Here is a 22,853-nt window from a genome sequence, read left to right on the forward strand (position 1 = left end):
CATATAAGCTATTATAAATCAAGTGAGAATCAATCAAAGATAGAGTTCTATCTTTGTCCATCCTCGATAGACAGAGATAGATGTCTATGTCTGTCTATTTGTGATAGACAAAGATAGAGTTCTATCTTGGTTTTGTCTATCCTTGATGGAAAAAGATAAACATCTATATCTATCTATCTCATATAGACAAATAATAATACAATACATCATCAATCATTTATGCATTTTCGGTAAAGTCTTTTATGCGTTTACGAGAATCAGTAATTTTTCGTTGCTTGTAAAGGAATTATGAAGCTTATTTGTTCAGTACCATTTTTTCTTTCAATATTTGTATCCAATATTTTGTGAAGAAGAAGAAACAAAGCCACAAAATCCAAAAGAAAAAAAAAAAGCTAAGCAATTGATTTGAAACCGACTCTTCAAGTATTAACTCTTCCTCACAATTGTACCTGTGATCGATGGAATTCACGAAGAAGGAGAAAGAAGAAGAATGGCGAGGGTAGTTTTGGAATTTTTAAAAAAATATTCGTTAAATAGTTTGTATTTTTCTTTTGGTCTATTTTTGATAATCTCCCTTTCTTTAATAAAAAATTACTAAAGAAAAAAGAAAAGAGCATTTGAAAGAAAAAAAAGATAAAAAACTCATTATTTAATGAAACTCACGGCCACATTATGTATGAAGGCCCGAAAGCCCAATTAAAAATAAAAACCCCTAACCGTAAATACTATTATCCCATCTTCTCCCAGACTTCCACGCACACCCACTTTCTTCACGATTCCGCATTTCCCCCTCCACCGATGTGAAGGTTTGACCACGCTTCTCTCCCTTTGTTGCCGATCTCGACGTTTGGGCACGCCTCTCTCTGCCGCTGCTGTCAAAGTTGTTCGATCTTCCCTCCCTTTGCCGAAGCTCCCTTTCCATCGCCGCCGGTTCGTTTAAAAGTTTGGATTTATTATTATTATTATTATTTTTGGGGCACGGATTCTTGCGTGTCTGACACGTGTCAAGAGCGTGTCGGACGTATCAGTGTCCGACACGTGTCCACATTCGATTATCAGTTGGCCATTGCTCTTACATATTACAGTATATTTATTTGTGGGTTTGCTACCAGAACAATTCTTAGCTCTCAGAAATGGAGCGGATGCACATTGTCTGAAATTGAGGGATTCACTTTTAGTACCATCGAGCTTGACCATGGAAGAGTAAGCGTCTCTCGAATATCTAGTGACAATCTTTATGAAAGCTAGAGAAATGGAATGCTTATAAGTTTAGTGTTACTAGTGTTTGCCTATTTGGACTTCCATTTCTTTTGTTTTGGATGAACGATGTAGTCTACCTTCCATACAGGGAAAATGCCATTGAGCTTTTGCAACGCTACAGGCGGGATAGACAGACACTTCTTGATTTTGTACTGTCTGGTAGCTTGATAAAGAAAGTTGTAATGCCTCCTGGTGCGGTCACCCTCGATGATGTGGATCTAGACCAAGTTAGTGTGGATTATGTTCTTAACTGCGCTAAAAAAGGTGATTTGACATGTTCATTCTTTTGTTTTTAAGTTTCATCCATTTAAAAAACATTCTTATGTCATCATCTGTTGAACAGGTGCAATGCTTGAACTATCTGAAGCCATTAGAGATTATCATGACCTTACGGGGTTTCCTCAGATGGTAAGTATGATTTAAATGCAGCCCCCCACTCTTCTCTTAGTCTTGTTTTCTTTCTTTCCTTCACACGCTGTAGGTTTTCTGAATGTAATGTTTCTCCCTGCCGATCCATCTATCGTATTTGATCTTATTCGTGTCAAGAAACCACTGCTAATCTTTAAGTTATCTTTGACATTCCAGAATAATTCAGGTTCTGGGGATGAATTTTTCATTGTTACGGATTTAGATTCTTCAGGGTCACCTCCAAAAAGGGCACCGCCTCCTGCTCCTGCTTTCACACCTCCTCCTGTCTATACACCTCCAGCAGTAATTGCATCACCACTTGTGCCCACACCTTCACTAACTGAAACAAATGTATCTAGATCAGAGTCTTTTGAGTCCTCCCAAGCTCGGGAATTGACCGTGGATGACATAGAAGATTTTGAGGATGATGAAGATATTGAGGTTAATAGTATGAGGATGTCAAGAAGAAACCCAAATGACGTAGCTGATCTTGCTCTCAAATTGCCTTCTTTTTCAACAGGTAGTAATAAATTTATTGGCTGATGGATTGTTCATCTGTGTTGAAAGTGCTGGAGCTGTGTAGCTATAGATCCAAAGAAAGCAGCAAGCATGCCTAGCTGCTTATTCCGATGTTCTCCAAATCTTTTTTACTTTCTAGGGTATCTAATGTAACTACACTGATTGCCTCCATCTGTTTTTAGGTTTCAAAGCATAGTAAGTTTTGAGGTTATATCTTTCCAATTGTTTGACCATATTCCAACTGCATTTAATTTTCTGTCTGCAGAAAACATACTCGGCTGAGATTATTAATTTAAAGTAGAACATTGGAGAGTGGGTTTTAACTTTTTTCTTTATTTGTTATAGGAATTACAGATGACGACCTTCGAGAAACAGCATATGAGGTTCTTTTGGCTTGTGCTGGGGCCTCGGGGTATAGCATCTTATCTCGTGTTTTTTTCTTTTCTTTTTTCTTTTGGACAGAGAAAAATAAGGCACAAAAGAAAATAGAATTCTACTTCTTGTGATGTAGAAATATTCAATTTGAAAGTGTTGCTTTTAGCTCATCAAAAGACCAAGATAATGCTATAGGTACTTGGAGGGCTCGAACTTGGATAATAGGTATTTTCAATAGGAATGAATACATAAAACTGATATTTCAGATTATAAGGCATAAATTGTCATTAATCTTTTAAGCAGGACTTCACGATTGTTTCATGATGTTCAATATTCAAAAACAGCATCACTATCCTCCTTAATGTGATCTTGTCAATAGGATTTTCCCGATTTTCTTTTGCAGCAGCCATCGGCCTAGACAAAAACATTGGTCTGATACATATGATGTAGCCTAGGATCCTCACCCCTCTTCCCATAGGCTATTTCCCTCTTTCTTTTAATATATCTCTGTTTCTTGTATATGAAAAGAAGAATCTCTAAGAAGTCTCCAAAGTTTCTTATTCATTAAAGAAAAAAAAAAACACAACTACGACAACAAAGCATAATGGTGGTTTTCGGCCAACTAATTAGCTAAAGAAGTTACTGAGAAACAATAGACCACTCAAGTAATTAGTAAACTGCAAGCTAGTACAAGATCAACTAATAATGCTAAAAGGCAAGGTAAAATAAAATACATGTTTAGCCTTTTAAGTCACTGCATCATATTCTTGTTATATCAATCAGTTCCTGTTTTTGTTAGCATTTGGTGCTCATCTTCACATTATATTTTGTTATTTCACAATTTCTTAAATCTTTGTTCACTATTTAAATAGGGGTCTTATTGTACCATCAACAGAGAAGAAGAAAGACAAAAGGTCTAAGTTGATGAGGAAGCTTGGACGTAGTAGTAAAAGTGGAATTGTTGTTGAACCTCAACGTGCACCTGGGTTAGTTGGGTTGTTGGAGACCATGCGAGTACAAATGGAGGTAGTTCTATTATTCACTTTTTGTCTTGATGCGATTATAAGTTTTAAACTTGATTTACATGCATGGCAGATTCTTAAGTACTTGCTATTATTTATGGATGTTTAGTATTCATAGAAATGAAATATAACATATGTTGCATACAATTCATTCAGTAATTTGACTTTGTTTGTAAATAAGAAACCAAGTTTTCATTGTGAAAAAAATGAAAAAAAAAATGTACAAAGACATACAAGAAAAAATAAGTCCACAGAGGAGTACTTGACAACCTACAAGAAAGGACTTCAATCCAGAAGAATAATGATTTAGCCTAAGAGATAAAAGAAGAGAAATCTCCCATAATAAAATCAAAATCCTTATTATGTAACAAAAGTTATGAATCTTAGAAAACAAATAGAGAATTGTTAATCAAACTAATCCTAATCCTAAATAATCAAAGGTACTGATCCTAATCTTAAGAAATCAAGGAAACTAATCATAATCTTAATCAAGATTCAAGAAAACTAATCCTAATCTTAATCAATTAAGGATTTAACCAAGATATCCTAGTTTACTCTAATCCTACCATGTCAAATAGGATCAAGTTGATAATTACAAAAAGTTATATTAATGGATGGCTATAATGAGGCATTAAACCTCACCACCTCCCACACCTCTTCTAAAGACCTCTCAACCCCTCTAAAGATCCTACTATACTTCTAATTTTTTTCAACACATTTGTTTCTCTGATTGAAGGAAAGCTTTATAGTTCATTTTTCTGCTAAGTTTTAGTTCCAATATATTTGCAGATATCCGAGTCCATGGATGTAAGAACACGGAAAGGCCTCCTAAATGCCCTTTCAGGAAAAGTAGGAAAAAGAATGGACACCCTCTTAGTTCCTCTGGAATTATTGTCTTGTATCTCAAAAACAGAATTTTCTGATAGAAAAGCATTTTTACGCTGGCAAAGACGGCAGGTAAGTTTTTTCTTTCTCTTTACTTATTCTCACTCTCTCTCTATAAATTTTATGATAAACCCTTGATTTGACGCATCAAGTGCTCAGTCTTCCTGCTGAGTATGATATTTTATATACGTACAGCTGAACATATTGGAGGAGGGGCTTATTAATCACCCTGTTGTGGGATTTGGAGAGTCAGGGCGCAAGGCAAGTGAGTTGAGAATTCTATTATCAAAGATTGAGGAATCTGAGGTATGTTTTCTTTTCATTAAGTTTTATTTTTATCCAATTTTACTTAATTACTCAATTATTATGTTAATTTTCTTGTATGGAGATTTTTTCTGTTTTTTTCTCCCTGATCGAAAAACCGTTTCTCATTAAGTGAAATGAAAATCAAGGAAGGATGCTCGCCTCATAGGCAACCAGGGGTGCCTGATGCCTCAGTATCTTTTATTTCTCGACAAACAATCACATCGATGAATACAATGTTGGTGAATTTGAAGGAGATTTGGAAGGATAGGAATAATTTTATTTTATTTTCTTTTATTTTGTTTTTTTTTGAAAATGATACAAAACTTTTCATTAAGACGATGAAAAGAGACTATTGTTTCGAGATTCACCAACCATAATAGGGGATTTAAAAACATAAGAAGTAATTTAAAGCAAAAACAGTTCAGAAACGCAGAAGGAAATAAACTTAAAACAAGATCTCAACAATAGAATCTTAGACAGGCTTGATAAAAGCCAGCCAGTTGCATAGATCTCCTGGATAGTATGCCTTTCATACTTTTTGGAATGAAAACACCAAGAAGAAGATTTTAGCCAAACTGAATCGAAGATTGAAAAATAATGTTAGAAAGATTGCTAAAAGATGCAATGATTCCTTTCCATCCAAATCTCAGAAAGCAATGCTTTGACCATCTTAACCTATAGCAAAAAGCTTGGGAATTCCAATTGACACCACAGAGAAGTTGAAGAACATTATCCTTCCATGAATTGGAGAAATCCCAATTAATGTTAAAGGCAGCAAAAAGCAGGGATCAACAATGCTGGGAAAATGTACGTGAAAAAAGGATATGGCCAGTTGTTTCCCCTGCCTTGAAACACAAAGACCACACTGATGGCACAAGCATCTGACCTGGAAGTTTTCTCTGTAAGACATCAGTTGCATTGAGGCTTCCATTTAGCATGATCCACACTGGAATATTTGTTTTCTTTGCACTCTTAGTCTTCCAAACTGCATTGATGCTGCTGCTGTCCATTTTAGAGGAGGAAACTAAGTGCTTTGTCAGGGATTTGACCAGAAGGTTCAAGTGACCAACTGTGAGCATCTTCATTGTTGTTTAGTGAAAAAGTAGATATGGACTGCATCAGAATTCTAAAATCTCCTCATCCATCAAAAGCCTTCGAAAATTGATATCCCATGTAGAAGTGGAAGAGTCCCAATAATTATTAGTCGATCCCTTTTTGTCGGAAGCTATAGCAAATAACCGAGGGTAGATATCTTTCAAAATAGATCCATTGAGCCAAGGGTCTTTCCAAAAGTTAATTCTCCTTCCATTTCTTACTTTGAAATATGGTAAGCCTTCAATTACAGTCAGATAGAGTAGGTGCAGGTTGAATGAATTTTTGTCTCCTCTCGTTCGCGCATATATATATATATATATATATATATATGTATAATAGAATTATTATTTTTTAATAGTAAACAAATTTTTAGAATCAGATTGGATGTTCATTATCATTATTATAATTTTCTTCATTAATGAAATGTTTCTTACCAAAAAATCATTCTTATAATTTTCTTTAATGAAAATAGAAGTATAGTTCTTTTGGAAAAAGAAGTTTTTGTGCCGCTCTTTTCTATGTACTAGTATTTTAACACTTGCTTTGCATGTTTTTTTTTATCTAAATAAATAGTTTATTTATTTTTTTATATGTAATATTCATGTATTGTTCAACTCAGAAAAAGAGAAATTGATAAGTGAACAAATATTGCAATTTATTTTTTTTAAAAAAGAATTATAGGATATAGTGATTGCTTTTATAATAATAATAATTTTCTTGTTATTAATATAATAGAATATAAAAATATTTATAAAAATGAATTTATGAGGAAAAGTAAGCAATCAAACCAAAAGTTATAAGCAAAAGTACGAAAATTATTAAAGGAGAAAAACAAATAGTTTATTGAAAATGAGTATAAAATTGATATTTATTTAGTTGTTGGAGACAGAGTAACAAAATTCTTGAAATTCTAAGACTTAGATATTTCATTATTGATTATAACTAAAAAATAATCATAAGTTTTGAATTTTATTTATATTAAAATGAAGGGATAACTTTTAATAAATTCAGCCTAAAATCTATCCTACTTAGTGTGTTCCAAGATTTTCCTTTTTTGAGAATGAAATCATCAATGCCAATGTCAACAAAACATACATTTCCTTATTCCAAAGAAGAATGATGCCATGGAAGTGGGGGATTACCGACCTATTAGCCTAACCACTTGCCTTTACGAAATCATTGCCCGTGTGCTGTCAAACCGCCTTAAGAAAGTCCTCCCATCTACCATAATGGCCTACCAATCCGCATTTGTTGAAGGAAGACATATCTTAGACGATTCACTGATTGCAAATGAGATTATTGAACATTGGCATTCTAGTAAAGCTAAAGGGGTGGTGATCAAACTTGACATTGAAAAGGCAAGGTGGACTGGGATGATCTTGATGAAATTTTGAGTCAAAGGTTTTGGTAACAAATGGAGATGCTGGATTGGAGGTTGCATTTCTTCTATCAACTTCTCCACCATTATAAATGGAAAACCCAAAGGGAAATTTAAAGCCACTCAGGGCCTTTGACAAGGCGACCCACTCTATCCGTTCCTCTTCATCATCATTATGGACAGTCTTAGTTGAATTCTCTCATTGGCAGGTGATACGAGCTTCATCTGTGGTTATGAAGTTCCTAGATCTACTCTCAACATCATCCACCTCCTATTTGCGGATGACACTCTTCTGTTTTCCTCCTACGATGAGAGGAAGATTGAAAATCTTGTCAATCTTAATGGCCTTTTTGAAGGAGCTTTTGAGTTGAACATTAATAGGCACAAATCTTAGATCGTATCAATTGTGATAATTCATGGGTTTATTCTATTGCTGCAAAATATGATTACAAAGTGGGATAGTGGCCTGTCACTTACTTGGGTCTTCCTTTATATGGAAAACCATCTTCCACTACCTTCTCGCAGCCCATTTTGGACAATATTGAAAAAAAAAAAAAACTCTTGGGCGGAACAACTTTCTCTCTGAAGGTGGCTGGCTATTAGACCCTTCTCAATGCCACTCTTACAATCAGCCCATCTATTACCTATCACTTTTTCATGCTCCCACAAAAATTATTGATGATATTGGACGTTTGTTCTGGAACTTTTTGTGGTCTGGCCACCGGGACAAAAAATTGTCTCACCTTCTTAGATGGGGTTGCATCAAGAAGCCTTTGGAAGGAGGTTTGGGAACTTTTGACATCAATCAACATAACAAATCCCTCTTGGCTAAACGGCTTTGGCGTTTCCACCATGAAAAGGAATCGCTTTGGCGTATCATGATTAAGGGGAGATATGGCTCTCCACATTATGACCTCAAGGCTTCTGTTGGAAGGTAATCTTCTTCTAGAAGTCCTTGGAAATACATTCTGCAGCAGAAGGACCTTATTTATGGCAACATATGGTGAAACATTGGTAATAAGTCATCTATCTTTCTGCATGATATTTAGTTTGGTGAATCCCCCTTCAAACATGTCTTTCCAAAGCTTTACCTTCTGACGGGCACTAAAGATGCACCTGTGAAGGTGGTCTGGAATTCCGATCAATGCTCTTGGAGGCTGAATTTTAGAAGACTCCTTAAGGATGATGAAATTTTTGAATAGGTTGCTTTCACTCAACTCATTCCTAATCTGTTTGTAAGGCCTCCAATTATAAAGACTTGCAAACGTAGGGGCAAGAAGGAAAACAATGAAAGAGGAAAGGATTAAAAGGAAAGGAATTTAGTGTTAGTTAGCAGTGGGATCCGTGGGGCCCAGCTGAAAATGAGGTTAAAAGGGGAGGCTACCCTGTGTAGGGAAGGGGGAATTTTTCTGGTAAGGTTGTTAATGGAGAGGATTTTCCAACCCTCTTGAAAGTGTTGGTGGTTAGGATATCTTTTTGATGTTTTTTCTTCTTTTTCATATCAGACTAATGAATGATCTTTTCTCTTGTAATATCCTTTGAAATTCATAAATAAATTCTATCAGAGGATTACTTTGTTCTTGGAGAGTTGTGGGAATTCTTTTTTGGTAGGTGGAGTCTTAACAAATTGGTATCAGAGCCGATTCGATAACATTGGGGAAAATGCACGCGGAGAAGAAAAGAGAAATGGAGGAAAAGATTGAGAATAATACGAAATGTATCACAGAGCTACAGGAAGGAATGGCTGAGATGAGGAAGAGTCTGGAGTGAATTTCTGTCAGGGTGCAATATTTAGCTGAGGTGAGGGATAAGGAAACTTCCAGCACCACCGGAGTCACATCGGATTCCAAATCGGAAAAAGGGGGGAAAAGGGTGAAAGTTCCTAGATATCGTCGAATGGGAACGCGATCGACCGTAGCAAGTATAAGAGGTTGGAGATGCCAACTTTCTCAGGGGAACATCCAGATGCTTGGGTATATAGGGCGAAGCATTTTTTTTGAGATACTAAAAAAAATGTCTGGTTTTGGAAAAAATGAAAGTGTCGATCATCACATTCTCGTCGGAAGCAGTTGCCTGGTTTCGTTGGGCTCATAACCGCCAATCAGAACATGGGAGGAAATAAAAGGGAGGCTAATTGATCGATTCCTCCCCACCCAAGAAGGTACGCTTCTTTCTCGTCTTTTGCGAATAAAACAGGAAGGAACCTATGAGGAATATTAGAAGAAGTTTGAGACTTACCTAACTCCTTTACCGACGACAGCAGAGGAAGTCTTAGAGGAGACTTTTTAAATGGGCTTGCACCGGAACTTAAGGCTGAAGTCGTTAATCGTCACCCTGTGGGTTTGGATGCATGTATGAGGGAGGCCCAAGCAGTAAGCGACCGAAATCTTGCGTTACGTCTTGCCCAAAAGAATTGGGCCTAGGCCCAGCATTGGCCCGGAAAGAAGCACCTAAACAGACAGGCACCAATGAGCCCAAAAATCAAGCAGCAAAACCCTTAAATGAAACACCCTAAAAAACGTGTTGTTACCTGAAAAAAAGGGATGGGAAAGGGAGAGAGACCGTATCGGAGGCTGACGGATTCAGAGGCGAAGGAGAAGAGAGAAAAGGGCCTGTGTTTTTTATGCGATGAAAAATACTCCCCAGGGCATCGTTGCCAGTTGAGGGAAAAAGGGCACCGAACTTGTTGATCTATCACGACAAAGAGGAAGTCGAGGAGGGCTGTGGCGGGAGTGAAGAAGCCGAGCCAGAGATCAAGTCATTGGATGTCTTTGACAGCATGGAAATATCTTTGAGGTCCATACTGGGATTGTCCGGGAAGGGCACCATGAAGCTGAAAGGGGTATTAGTCGGGAAGGAGGTGGTGGTTATGATTGACTGTGGGGCGACACAATTTTATAATAAAAGATTGGTGGACGAACTGAAGCTACTGTTGATTAATACCTCCAATTATAGGGTAGTGGTAGGAAATGGAGATGCCATCCGAGGGAAGGGAGTTTGCAAGTCAATAGTAGGGATGTTATCGGAGTTAACGGTCACGGAAGACTTCTTACCACTGGAGTTGGGGAGAGTTGACCTAATTCTAGGTATGACATGGTTGTGCAACATGGGGTATATGGAGGTTCATTGGCCCAGCCTCACTATGACTTTCACGTCAGGACCACACAAGATCACTTTAAAAGGGGATCCTATATTGACAACTGCAAAGGTATCTTTTAAAGCTCTCACACAGACATGGGATGTAGAGGACTTGGGATTTCTGGTGGAATTCCAACATGTTGAAACAGAGATTCAGGAGGGAAAGAGTAGTGGAACAGGGGATCAAGGACATATGGAAGTACCTCTATTTATTCAGAATTTGATGGAAGAATTCAGAGATCGATTTGAGATTCCAAAGACCCTGCCACCCAAATGGAAGGTCGACCACCGAATTTTGACCCGAGAGGGGGAGCCGTCGGTGGATGTCAGGCCATACCGGTATAATCATGATAAAAAAAACGAAATAGAGAAGTTGGTTTGTTGAGCGTGGGAATTATTGGCCAAACCACAGTCCATATTCAAGTCTAGTGTTGTTAGTAAAAAAAAAAAAAAGATGGGGGCTGGCGGTTCTGTGTGGATTATAGGAAGCTAAATCAGGCTACCGTTGCGTATAAATTTCCTATCCTAGTAATAGAGGAGCTAATTGATGAGTTGCATGGATCCATGATCTTCTCCAAGTTGGATCTTAAGTCAAGCTATCACCAGATATGGATGTGTACGAACCGGACATGGAAAAAATAGCCTTTAGGACACATGAAGGCCACTACGAATTCTTGGTGATGCCATTCGGTCTGACCAATGCCCCAACCACCTTCCAATCACTGATGAATCAAATTTTCAAACTGTTCTTGAGAAGGTGCGTACTTGTATTCTTTGATGATATATTAGTTTACAACCCTAATGAAGATACACATGCTAAGCATTTGGGAATGGTATTGAATGTTTTGTGAGATCATCAACTCTTCGTAAATCAGAAGAAGTGCACATTTGGACAGCGAAGGATCCAATATTTGGGGCATTGAGTTTCAGCAGAGGGGTCGAAGCAGATGTTGATAAGGTGAAAGCAATGATGCAATGGCTGATTCCTAAGAATGTGTCGGAGTTAAGGGGATTCTTAGGCCTCACCGGATATTACCGAAGGTTTGTAAAAGACTATGGCAAGATAGTGACTCCCTGACCAAATTACTTCAGAAAGAAGCCTTCCAGTGGAACGAGGAAGCAACCACCGCCCTCGAGTCTCTTAAGCAAGCCACGGTAACCGGTTTTGGCACTCCCAAATTTTGAGCTGCCTTTTTGTTATAGAGACGAATGCATCGGGAACAAGGCTGGGGGAAGTACTTATGCAAGGTCAACGACAAGTGGCTTATTTTAGTCAAGGCTCTGTCAACCAGGGCACAGGGGAAATCCATTTACGAGAGAGAACTTATGGAAGTGGTGTTATCAATTCAAAATTGGAGACCATACTTATTGGGTCGAAGGTTTACGGTGATCTTTGACCAACAGGCACTTAAGTTCCTATTAGAACAAAGGGAAGTCCAACCACAGTTTCAAAGATGGCTCACTAAGTTATTGGTGTATGATTTTGAAATCTTGTATCAGCCCGGGCTTAACAACAAGGCGGCAGACGTGTTATTTAGGAGACCTCAGGAGGCTGAGCTCTTGACTATAGCTGCACCTTCACTCATTGACACCTTGAAGGTTCAACAAGAAGTGATGGAAGACGAGGAGTTACAGAAAATTAAGAAATTGGAAAGGATCCTACCAGTGTGGCCAAGTTCTCGTTAGAACAGGGGATACTATTTTATAAGAAGAGGTTGGTGTTATCTCACAGGTTCTAATACATCCCCACCTTGCTAGCAACATTCCACGATTCAATACTTAGAGGACATTCAGGCTACTTGTGAACTTACAAAAGGTTAGCTGGGGAACTATACTGGAAAGGAATGAAAGAAGATGTTAAAAAACATGTAGCTGAATGTATGATATGTCAAAGAAACAAAAGTGATGTCGTGACCCCTGTTGGATTACTCCAACCTTTACCCATTCCCGATCGAGTATGGGAGGACATCTCGATGGATTTTGTGGAAGGATTACCCAAGTTTTTCGGGAAGGATTCGTTAATGGTAGTTGTGGATTGACTTAATAAATATGCGCATTTCATTCCACTTTCTCACCCATGCACGACTAAGAAGATAGTAGAGGTATTCATTTGGGAAGTGGTGCACCACCGTGGTTTTCCTCGCTCCATTGTATCTGATAGAGACAAGATCTTTATGAGTAATTTCTGGATGGAGTTCTGTGCAATACAAGGAGTGGCCTTGAAGCGAAGTATGACTTTCCACCCTTAAACGGATGGGCAAACCGAGAGAGTCGACCGTTGTGTCGAAACGTACCTACGTTGCTTTTGTAATGAACAGCCTAGGCAATGGTTTGAATCAATATCTTGGACGGAATATTGGTATAATTCGACATTCCATGCCTCCATCAAAACAACAGCATACGCGGTGGTATTCGATCGACCAGTTCCTCCCTTAGTTTCTTACAGAGATAGAAGGACTTCTAACGATACAATAGAGCAACAACTACTGGAGTGAGATCGGGCCTTAGTAGCTTTGAAGGAACATTTGACAATGGCCTAAGAACGAATGAAGAGATATGTCGATCAACATCGCAGGGAGGTACAATTCGAGGTTGGAGACTTAGTATTCCCAAAACTCAGGCCACATCGACAACACACACTGGCTCAACGGAGATGTGAGAAGTTAGCTCCTAGGTTCTATGGACCATATAAGGTGGTGAGCAAGATCGGAGCGGTGGCCTATAAACTGGAATTACCTAATGATGCTAGGATTCATGATGTTTGCCATGTTTCTCAATTGAAACGTTGCCTGGGAAAAATAGCGCGAGTACAAGCCTAAGCACCTGATCTCATAGATGAATTCGAACTACAAATACTACTGGAGACCGTCTTGGGAGTACGTTGGAACACTGAGTTGCTAAGAGAAGAATGGTTGGTGAAATGGAAAAAGTTCACGGAAAGCGAGGCTACATGGGAAGGGGTGAATGAAATGAAGATTCAATACCCACTCTTCCACCCTGAGGACAAGGTGGCTGAAAAATTGGGGGTATTGTAAGGCCTCCAATTATAAAGACTTACAAATATAGAGGCAAGAAGGAAAATAGTGAAAGAGGAGAGGATTAAAAGGAAAGGAATTTAGTGTTAGTTAGCAGTGGGATCTGTGGGGCCAGTTGAGAATGAGGTTAAAAGGGGAGGCTACCCCGTGTAGGGAAGGGGGAATTTTTCTGGTAAGGAGCATCTTGCTAGTGGAGAGGATTTTCCAGCCCTCTTGAAAGGTGCTGGTGGTTAGGATATTTTTTTGGATGTTTTTTCTTCTTTCTCATATCAGACTAATGAATGATCTTTTTCTCTTGTAATATCCTTTGAAGTCCATAAATAAATTCTATCAGAGTAATCCTCTGTTCTTGGATAGTTGTGGGAATTCTTTTCTGGCAGGTGGAGTCTTAACACTGCCCATTACTGATCTTGACGGCACATGGTCTTGAAATCTTGAGCCTAAAGGCTTCACCACCAAATCTCTTTACACCCATCTCACCTCTAACTTGCTTGCTTCTTCAGATGTCTTGTTCAAGGCGGTTTGGAGTTGCCCCTGTCTGAAAAGAGTGTAATTCCTTCTATGGGAAGTGACCCACTCATGCCCTAGTACTATGGATAGGCTTAAAAAACGCTGCCCTTGGATCAGCCTCTCTCTCCTTCATGGTGCTGCCTCCGTCAACAGAATTTTGAAACCGTGCAACATGTGTTCTTTGATTGCCCTTTCACTAGAGAGATTTGGTATGAGATTTTGGAAGCTTTTAGCTGGTTGGTGGTTCTCTCATAAGATACTCGTAGCTGGCTTCGATTGCTGATCTGTCACCACCCTTTCAAAGCTTCAAAGGGGCATTTTTGGTGGAGCATTATCAGTGCTGTTTTGTGGAAGATTTGGGATGAAAGGAACTCTAGAATCTTCCAAGACAAAGCTATATCGACAAAGGACATTATTGATATTTGTATACAATATGCTTTTTTTGGTGTAATGATTTATTGGGTATAGATAGTCATAGTTCTTCTTTCCTTATCGCTAATTGAAAACATTTTTTGTATCCTCCGAATGGGCCCCCCTTTTACCTATCCTCTTTGGATATTTTATTCAATCAGTGAAATCGTTTCTTATCCAAAAAAGAACTTCTAATAAATTCAAACCATTTATATTATAACTCTTCAAATTCTAACTTTTCACATTATTATTGAACAATAACTAATTAAGTGATCCATCCATTAGTACTTTCAAGTTAGCTCTTAAAATTTACAAATAAATAAATTTTAAAAAATAAAATTTAATATTAATTATAGTTAAATGTAAAATCGTAAATTTTATAAATATTTTATAAATTATGTTAGAGAACTTTGAATACCGAAGTTTCTCCACATTCTACCTTTTCTTACCTTCAATTATCATTAACAATAGAATTTCAGTAGTTAAATATATTTAAAAATAAAAGTGTAATTATAAGTCACCCGTCAAACATTTTATTAATAAAGAAACTTAAATAAACTTTATGCTTAAAAGTAAATGGGCAAAAAAGGGAAAAACTTAAACAATGTAATTGCAGGAGTACAGACTTAAGCTTGAGCGAATTATTTACATTATTTAGAGGAGTTTAAATAATTTAGATAAATTAAAATCCATAAATTTGATAATCAAAGAATTGAAAATTAAAATTTATAAAAATAAAAAAATATATAATAAAAATTTATAAACCCATAATAAACTTATAAAAAAAGTGTAGTTGAAAAAATATAATAGAAGAACTAATTATAATTCTAAAATGTGCAAATATTTCAAATTAGTTTTGTTTTATATAAACAGTTATGCATTTTTTTATAATGATGGAAGTGATATCTAAATTAGTTTATGTCTTTCCAATTACCACTATTTTATCATCTATTCTATCATCAACAGATCTTAATTATTATTAGCATATGCTTCAACATTTATTTATTTATTTATTTTTTTTAGTTTCTTACAACATAACTTTCAAATTGTTGTGAAAAATACATGGAATCTACATATTTAGATTTGAAGGGAATGAAAAAAAGTAAAAAACGTTTGAAATTCTAAATTGTAATTTTAGAATAATTTAGGCAGAGGTATAACTTTTCATATTTCATTCACTTAACTTCTATGTATATATTAAAATTGCATTAATTATTTCCTACCACTTTCTTTAAGAAGTTTATGTTACATATTTCCTACCACTTTTTTTAGGAAATCTATGTTACATTTTATAGTTTTTAATATTTCAATTAAATAAAACATAGGTATTAATTATTTCCTACCACTTTCTTTAAGAAATTTATGTTACGTTTTATAGTTCTTTAATATTTCAATTAAATAAAACGTAGGTCTTTTCTTTTTTAATTTTGATATTATATTGAAGGATTTGTTTCTAAAAATTTATGTTTGTCTAGCATTAACTTTTTTTTAATTACTATATTATTAAGAAATCCAAAAAAAAAAAAAAAGAAAAAAAGAAAAATCAAACGAACTTTGTGATCTAATAAACTTTTCAAACTCAATAAAGATATAATTAGGTTACTAACTTGATTTCATATTATAATGAAAGAAAATTTCTTTCACAAAACTTGTTGCATTCCAACCTTTCAGTTCTTTTATTCCAACTTTTTTATTTTTATTAATTAATCCAATAGATTAATATCCTATTTATAATTGATAAAAAATTTGTGAGGCATAGGGTTACATACGTTTTTTACTCAACAAAACTAACGTAAGCTTGTAATTGATTGGTAAACTTTTGTTTTTCCAACAAATATTTTAAGTAAAATAACAATACATACTAATTCTAAAAGAACTATAGAAAGAGAAAATAGTAACAAAAAAAGGAAAAAAAAAGGACATTAGCTATTCACATTCTTTGTGGTAGATTTGCTTACTTGCTAGACAGACACTAATATTCAACTTCATCAAAAGTGAAGTTGTAAAGTAAAGTAGCAAAAGCTTAGAATCCCTTCGGTTTTATTTTAAAGTTTAGAATCTTAGATCTTGATTCCACACATGCATATCTTGTAACTTGAATTTAACACCAATATCTTGAGATCATTCAAAAATTGGAAAAGCTTTGGGAGCTACGAATTGAGAGAACAAAAATGGAGAAAAAATGGAATTCAAATGTTGGTAAAAAATGTAGAAGAAAACTCCCTTTTGATAATAGTTGAAGGTGAGAGTTACATAATCTTTTTGAATCCGAAAACTTAAAATCCAATATTAATTATAATAAAAGTAAAAATTAAACTTCTTTAAGTGGAAGGAAATAATTTTTTTTTTACATTCTAACATTCTAATATTAATTATATATTCATTATTGATAATTATGGATAAACTAATTAATTTAATATTTATATTTAATTGATAATGGCATATTGTGTAAATAAGTAAAATAAAGAGTGGACAAAAGTATCCAAAAAAGTTTTTTCAACATTCTCACCTTTAATATATTATAGATTATAGATGTATATACACATTTGTAGCCGACATGGGTGGTTAGATCGTTTGGAAGTGGCTAGTTAAACGCTTCATCATGGTGCTCTCTATCCAAATCCTTCGAAGACTCCTCCATTCATGACATTTGCTTAAATTGTAGTGCTTTTATATTTACCGTTTAAGTTGTTATTAAGATATCAGTGGAATTGTATTTAGGTTGTTGAATTACGTTTAAGATTATTTTTAAGATCTTTGTGGAATTATACTTGGGAGTTGTTGAATTTGTTGTAATTTTGGCTTGTTCATTTACCTTGTTAGTTTGTTATTGGAAGTGATGAAGGTGTTAAGGGGGTGTCAACCTAGTTGAGATGCCTGGGTGCACCTCTTGATCCTTTAGGTTGATTTGTCTCTTGGTATTATCTTTGTATTCTTTGAGACTATCTCTTTTCATTATCTTAATGAAATTTACGTTTCCTCTTAAAAAAAAAAGCTGACATTTTGGAATTTTCAGTCTCTCCCACCTTCCACAGGGGAACTTCAACGAATAGAATGCCTGAGATCGCTTCGAGAGATTGCCATTTCACTCGCTGAGAGGCCAGCTCGGGGCGACTTAACAGGTGAAGTCTGTCACTGGGCTGATGGTTATCATCTCAATGTCAGGCTCTACGAGAAACTTCTTGTTAGTGTCTTTGATATGTTAGATGAGGGAAAGTTGACTGAGGTTAGTTTGTTTTGCCTTCTCATTCATCATGTGCTATACTCGTATTGTATGACAAAGCAATGACACCAGTAATCTTCAAATTTACCAAAATTTTAAAAAGCTTGTTTTTATTCGTTTCCTTTTGTGGTTTCTCATTTCACTTTATCTAGTAGCAAGCAAGTTAATTGGCCGAGGTAGATAACTTCCTATATATCATCCAGTTAGGCAAACATGTTTAAAAAAAACCATTCTAGATCCGAACCCTTTTTTAATTAAGCGGGGTCATGCTCTTTAAACACAATTTATGCCTTTATGTTTTATGACTAGAAATTGTTTCTTGATTTCCAGTTTGAGTTTTCATAGAAGGAAGGAAAAAAGAAGAAAAAGGACAGAAGTAAAGAAATGGAAAAGACTCTATCCTAATTTTTTTTTTTTGTTCTTGCTTAAGTCTACTTTTATAGTTTTCTTCCACCCCATCCTTTGAACAATTTTATATCTTTGTCGTTGTTTTAGTGAGAAGTTAATATTAAAAAAGAAAACATGTTCTCATTTACACTTATAGTTGAAAAGAAAATTAGATGCAGTAGTGTGGCATTCTTCTTGATCTGCATGGTGTAACCCGTCTATATTTTCAGGAGGTAGAAGAAATCCTCGAACTCTTGAAGTCAACCTGGCGTGTTCTTGGAATCACAGAGACCATCCATTACACCTGCTTTACTTGGGTACTGTTTCGCCAGGTACGAGAGTCACTAAATTATCATATGAAAATTTTAAGCCATTAGTATTAGGTTAATTCATCATTCATTAATTTCAAAATTTCAGGCACATTTGTGTTTCTCAGATGATGAAAATTAACAAACGAAATAATTAAGTAAATCACATAACCAATATAGAGATCGGTTGCACGTGAGGAATAAGAACGACACATTTTAGAAGAAACTATGTTAATGAACATAAAAGTATTCTATACATGATAATTATAAGGAACTGATATCTTTAACTAAGAAAGAACCAATCATTTCAAGAATGAATCTTAGGTGCTGTATGAACTAGAAAAGGTGGAAAAATTAGTGAACTTAACATTCCCATTGCAAAAATAAGCATGCCTCGTTTTATGATCTTTTCACGCACTCTCAATATCTGTAACTTTGTTTTCTAAAGTAATGCTGCTGGTGGTGGGTTTTCCTTTCTCTGTTTCATTGTTTGTTTTGTGTTATTTTGTTTCGTTTTGTGAGAAACACCAAAGGAAAGCATTCGAATCACAGAAGCAGGGAAATAGGTGATCTTCCTCCCGAAACCTTAATGATGGGAAATACAAAGAGGGCCCCATCCAAGATTGATGAGAAAAACAGGAAAATAGAGAAGTTCGCATGGTGTAGTGGGTCGCATACGATGCAGAGGCAATATCAGGCCTCGCCAGAGGAGGAGATATGAAGAAGATGAGAAGGAAGGAGATATGAAGAAGATGAATTTAATATGTTTTTTTCCACATCACTGCCACCTCATTTTTCTATTAGTCAAATAACACTCAAGAGACCATTTAGAATCGTTTCACAAACGTAATAGACTAAAGTGTATGTTTTGAAACTTAGACCAAATAGGAAGCTAAGTCAAACCTCAGGGACCAAAAGTGCATTTTGTCCTCAGATCAAAATAGCTATCAAAAGAGCTTCTCTTATCTTTGAAGAGGCGCTTGTTTCTCTCATTCCAAGTGATCCATAAGAAAGCTCGTATCATGTGCATCCACATAAGTTTCTTGTGTTCGTTGAAGGGATGACCGGTGAAAATGTATGTGAGAACCCCATGTGGGTCTTTAGGGAGGGCAGTAAACCAACCAAAAGAGAGAAAGATCTCCTTCCAAAATCTCTCCACAAAGGGGCAATGTAGAAAGAGGTGACTAGATGAATCGGGGCTGGACTTATAAATGTGACAGAATTGGGGAGAGATGGCTATGTGGGGGAGGTGACTATATTTTTTCACTAGCGTTGATGGCATTGTGACTAACTTCCCAAATGAAGATTTAAACTTGAGTGCATAGAGTTTTGAAAGCAGGAGAGGCTTGAGAATGAACTCATAACAAGACTGAGTTGCAAGCTGCCAAAGTAGGAGCCTCCCCAGAATCCGAGCCAGTTGATCTAATGCAACCAATTATCACCAAAACAACCTAACAACTTTCGACAAGTTATGTTAAAACTGTCGCAACTTTTCTTTGACTCTTGAAATAAAATTGCGACCAAAAAAATTTCTTTAGGAAAGGATGGAAGGCTTACCCAGGAATCAAACAATATTTTTCAATCAAGGAGGAGAATTTAGGTGGGAGTTGTGAACTTTGGAAAAGTGTTGCAACATCTTCAACTATATCTTCATCAGAGTGGACTTCTTCCAGCACTGAATTTAAAGCCAAACAATAATTTTCTTCGTCACTTACATTGACAGTGGAGTCATGTTTTAAGTCTTCTTGATTCTAGGAAGCTTTTGTTTGTATAGGAAAAAATAGGCACTTCTTTGATGAACCTCACCTTTGAGTCTGGAAAGGAGATGAGGTGGTGGATGAGGATTTGAGGACTGAGGTGTTGGAGGCAAAATTTTCTATTCCAAAAATGACTCCAATTACACGAGATATAATCCATAAAAAATAGAACAGGAAATAACCTAAAAAAGGAAACAATATTTCACACAAATAGGAATAAATCTACACTCCCCCTCAAGTAGTTGGGTTGTATATAAAATACAAGCCAAGAGTTGAATTCTTTAGAAGTTGTCCTTAGAAGTGCTTTAGTGAGAATGTCAACAATTTGATGACGAGATGGAACATAGGATAATTAGACTCTGTTATTGTTGACCTTTTTAAATATGAAATGACGATCAAGCTCTGTAAGCTTTCTTTTGTCATGATGCACAGGGTTCTTTGCAATGCTAATGGCTGATTGGTTGTCACAAAACATTTTAACTGAGTAATGAGTATCAATTTTCAGTTCTTTCAACATTTTCCGAATCCATATTCCTTCACAAATTCCCAAAGCAAGGGCTCTATATTCAGCTACTGCACTACTACTTGCTCAACCGCTTGTTTTTTACTTTTCCAAGTGACCAACATTTTTGGATCAAGCCACTTCGCCTAAAAAATAGCTTAAACTTTCCAAATCTTTCATTTCAAACTCAGCTGCAAGCATCCTTTTAAGGTTGGGGTTCTCTTCATGATCGTTCCCTGTAATTTTATCGTTTGAGGATTTCACGAATAAGGTACGATCAACTTGACATTGATAGTCGGCTTTCAGTATTCTGGGCCCGCCAAACCGTGTTCCCCCTTTTGGCGGCATTAAACAACTCATTTATTTCATGACCTTTGATATTCCTATCTTGGATGCTCAACAGTTAGTAGACCCCCATCAACTCAGGCGCTTCAATTACTCCTACTCCCAAGAATTTTATTTTTGTGTCAAAAGATCACTCTCCTAACTTCTCTAGGTCAGATGTGCCATTGAATAATAGTCTCTCTCCAGGTTTTGAGTTCGACGAAAGTAGTTTCTCTTTCCAAAGATGCTTTCTCGGAAAAAAGAAGATCAAGCCGGCCATTTCAACTCCACCACTGTATAGGAGGTGTCCACATCTGTTAAAGCCATTCCCTAAACATTTCATTAGGAAAAGGACCTCCTTTCTCAATGCATGGTATGTAATAGTGAACTCTGATTTGCTTGAGGAGTGCTGTGTTTGAATACAAGCTCTTGGCCTTTCATCCAAAAGGTCAGATAAATCCCATTCTTCGTTGATTAATTTTCATCATTTAGTGTTTAAAGTCCCAGGATCAAATGTGCAATTTGTGTGAGGCATTTCAAACAAAATTCCAAGTGTTTCTTGTCCCAAGCAGCTAGACTCGGATCAGTAGTAAGTGCTAGCAGTGAAGACATCGACTGCTCTGAAACTGAGAAAGTTCAAGAAGATACTGATTTTGCTGGGGATTTTGGTGAAGATATACACAACCTGTTTCAGTCAGAAAGACTGAAAAGACTATTGGTTAGATAGGAGCCAAACTTTAGTCCCCTTATCAAGAAGGATATCCCTCAACATTTGATGTCAATTATTGAAGCTTGTGACATAATTCTCGGTTGAGACGTGGAGGCAGAGTACAGTGGTGTAGGAAGGCCGTAATTTATTTTGCCCTTGAACTGGTGCTAGAAAATTTGATGGAGCTGGGGTTTGGTCTATTGAAGCTGACGGAGTTTTCACAGTAAATTCTTTGTGACTCACTTGTCCTATGCTACCCTTTTAGACAATCAGTTGAAGAAAGCTCTTTGGAAATCCAAAAGCCCTCGGTGCATGAACATTATGATCCTGGTTGGCTTTCCACATCATGCTTGGAGTTCACATTCAAGAATCTTTTGCTCTGAAAGCTCCATTTCTTTTGAAGTTCAAGTTTTGGCTTCTACTGGATGTCTCTTCGGTTGGAAAGCCTTTTTATTTTTTATTTTGCTGTTTAGCATAGCCTTTTATTATAGAAGGATTAGTGTTTCAATTATTTCATAGTATTGGTTTAGTTTTGTTCTTGTATTTCCAAGTATGTTAAGTACTTAAGTAGTCCAATGGCTATGCTAAACAGCTCCCAAAAAGGAAATCAAAACAAGAGAGCACATAAACTATAAAGCCAAAGTCGACAGTAGACCAATGGGCAAACGAGGGAAGAAGTTTGATCTTTTATATTCTAATTTTTGTTGCTCTTTGTGTAATTATTTTGTTTAATGAAGAAACATGAAGTGTTTTCATAGGTTGAGTGGCTAAAAAATGAGCCATGCAAATTTATGTCTGGCAGACTGTGCAATCACACATACAATACATACAAGTAGAAAATATTTTTCGAAAATTTTGAACAAACCTTAAAAGAATTGTTCGGTTGATGATGAAGTTGAGTTACCAGATTCGTCTTTTCCTGAAGGTTATGATTTAATTGAGAAAGTAGGTGTTTTTGATGAAGCTTTTATTTTATTTTATTTTCTTTGTTAACTGATATCATCATTGGCACTTCGAGCAAGCTTTTACTAAGGAACCATATGGTTTATTAGAGTCTGCTAGTCCACTTAGAGGATTTTGGTTAGCTGACTGGAAGGTTGATAAAACCATTTCCGTTCCATTTCACTTGGAAAAAGAACTTCCAGTAGTAGATTAGCTTTTCGAGTGTAATTCTGATAAGTTAAAGGAAGACTGCATTTGCCTTTTGGTGCCTTCATCCCAACAGCATGCTTCTCATATAAACAACAGTAGGCAGACACCAAAGTTATCAGACATTCAACTCTCGCTCACCCTGGTTCAAA

The 22,853-nt window shown here is 36.2% G+C and overlaps 1 protein-coding gene across 2 annotated transcripts in view; it reads left to right on the forward strand.

Annotated features, from left to right (window-relative positions):
• Positions 1 to 647: 647 nt before the first annotated feature.
• The window catches only part of LOC120081265 (plant/protein (DUF810)), a 64,235-nt gene continuing 42,029 nt past the window's right edge, over positions 648 to 22,853 (forward strand). The window contains exons 1-11 of one of the 2 annotated variants that reach the window (XM_039035992.2): positions 648 to 930; positions 1,113 to 1,203; positions 1,349 to 1,524; positions 1,604 to 1,668; positions 1,846 to 2,188; positions 2,533 to 2,599; positions 3,435 to 3,588; positions 4,374 to 4,541; positions 4,665 to 4,775; positions 17,359 to 17,568; positions 18,183 to 18,284. In XM_039035992.2, coding sequence (XP_038891920.1) covers positions 1,196 to 1,203; positions 1,349 to 1,524; positions 1,604 to 1,668; positions 1,846 to 2,188; positions 2,533 to 2,599; positions 3,435 to 3,588; positions 4,374 to 4,541; positions 4,665 to 4,775; positions 17,359 to 17,568; positions 18,183 to 18,284 — 1,404 coding nt within the window. In that variant the 5' untranslated portion in view covers positions 648 to 930; positions 1,113 to 1,195. The remainder of the gene's footprint in view (positions 931 to 1,112; positions 1,204 to 1,348; positions 1,525 to 1,603; positions 1,669 to 1,845; positions 2,189 to 2,532; positions 2,600 to 3,434; positions 3,589 to 4,373; positions 4,542 to 4,664; positions 4,776 to 17,358; positions 17,569 to 18,182; positions 18,285 to 22,853) is intronic. The other variant, XM_039035993.2, reaches the window with a different exon arrangement.

This window comes from Benincasa hispida, chromosome 7 (genome assembly GCF_027475165.1).
Source record: "Benincasa hispida cultivar pf3 chromosome 7, pf3_genome.v1.1, whole genome shotgun sequence".
NCBI lineage: Eukaryota > Viridiplantae > Streptophyta > Magnoliopsida > Cucurbitales > Cucurbitaceae > Benincasa > Benincasa hispida.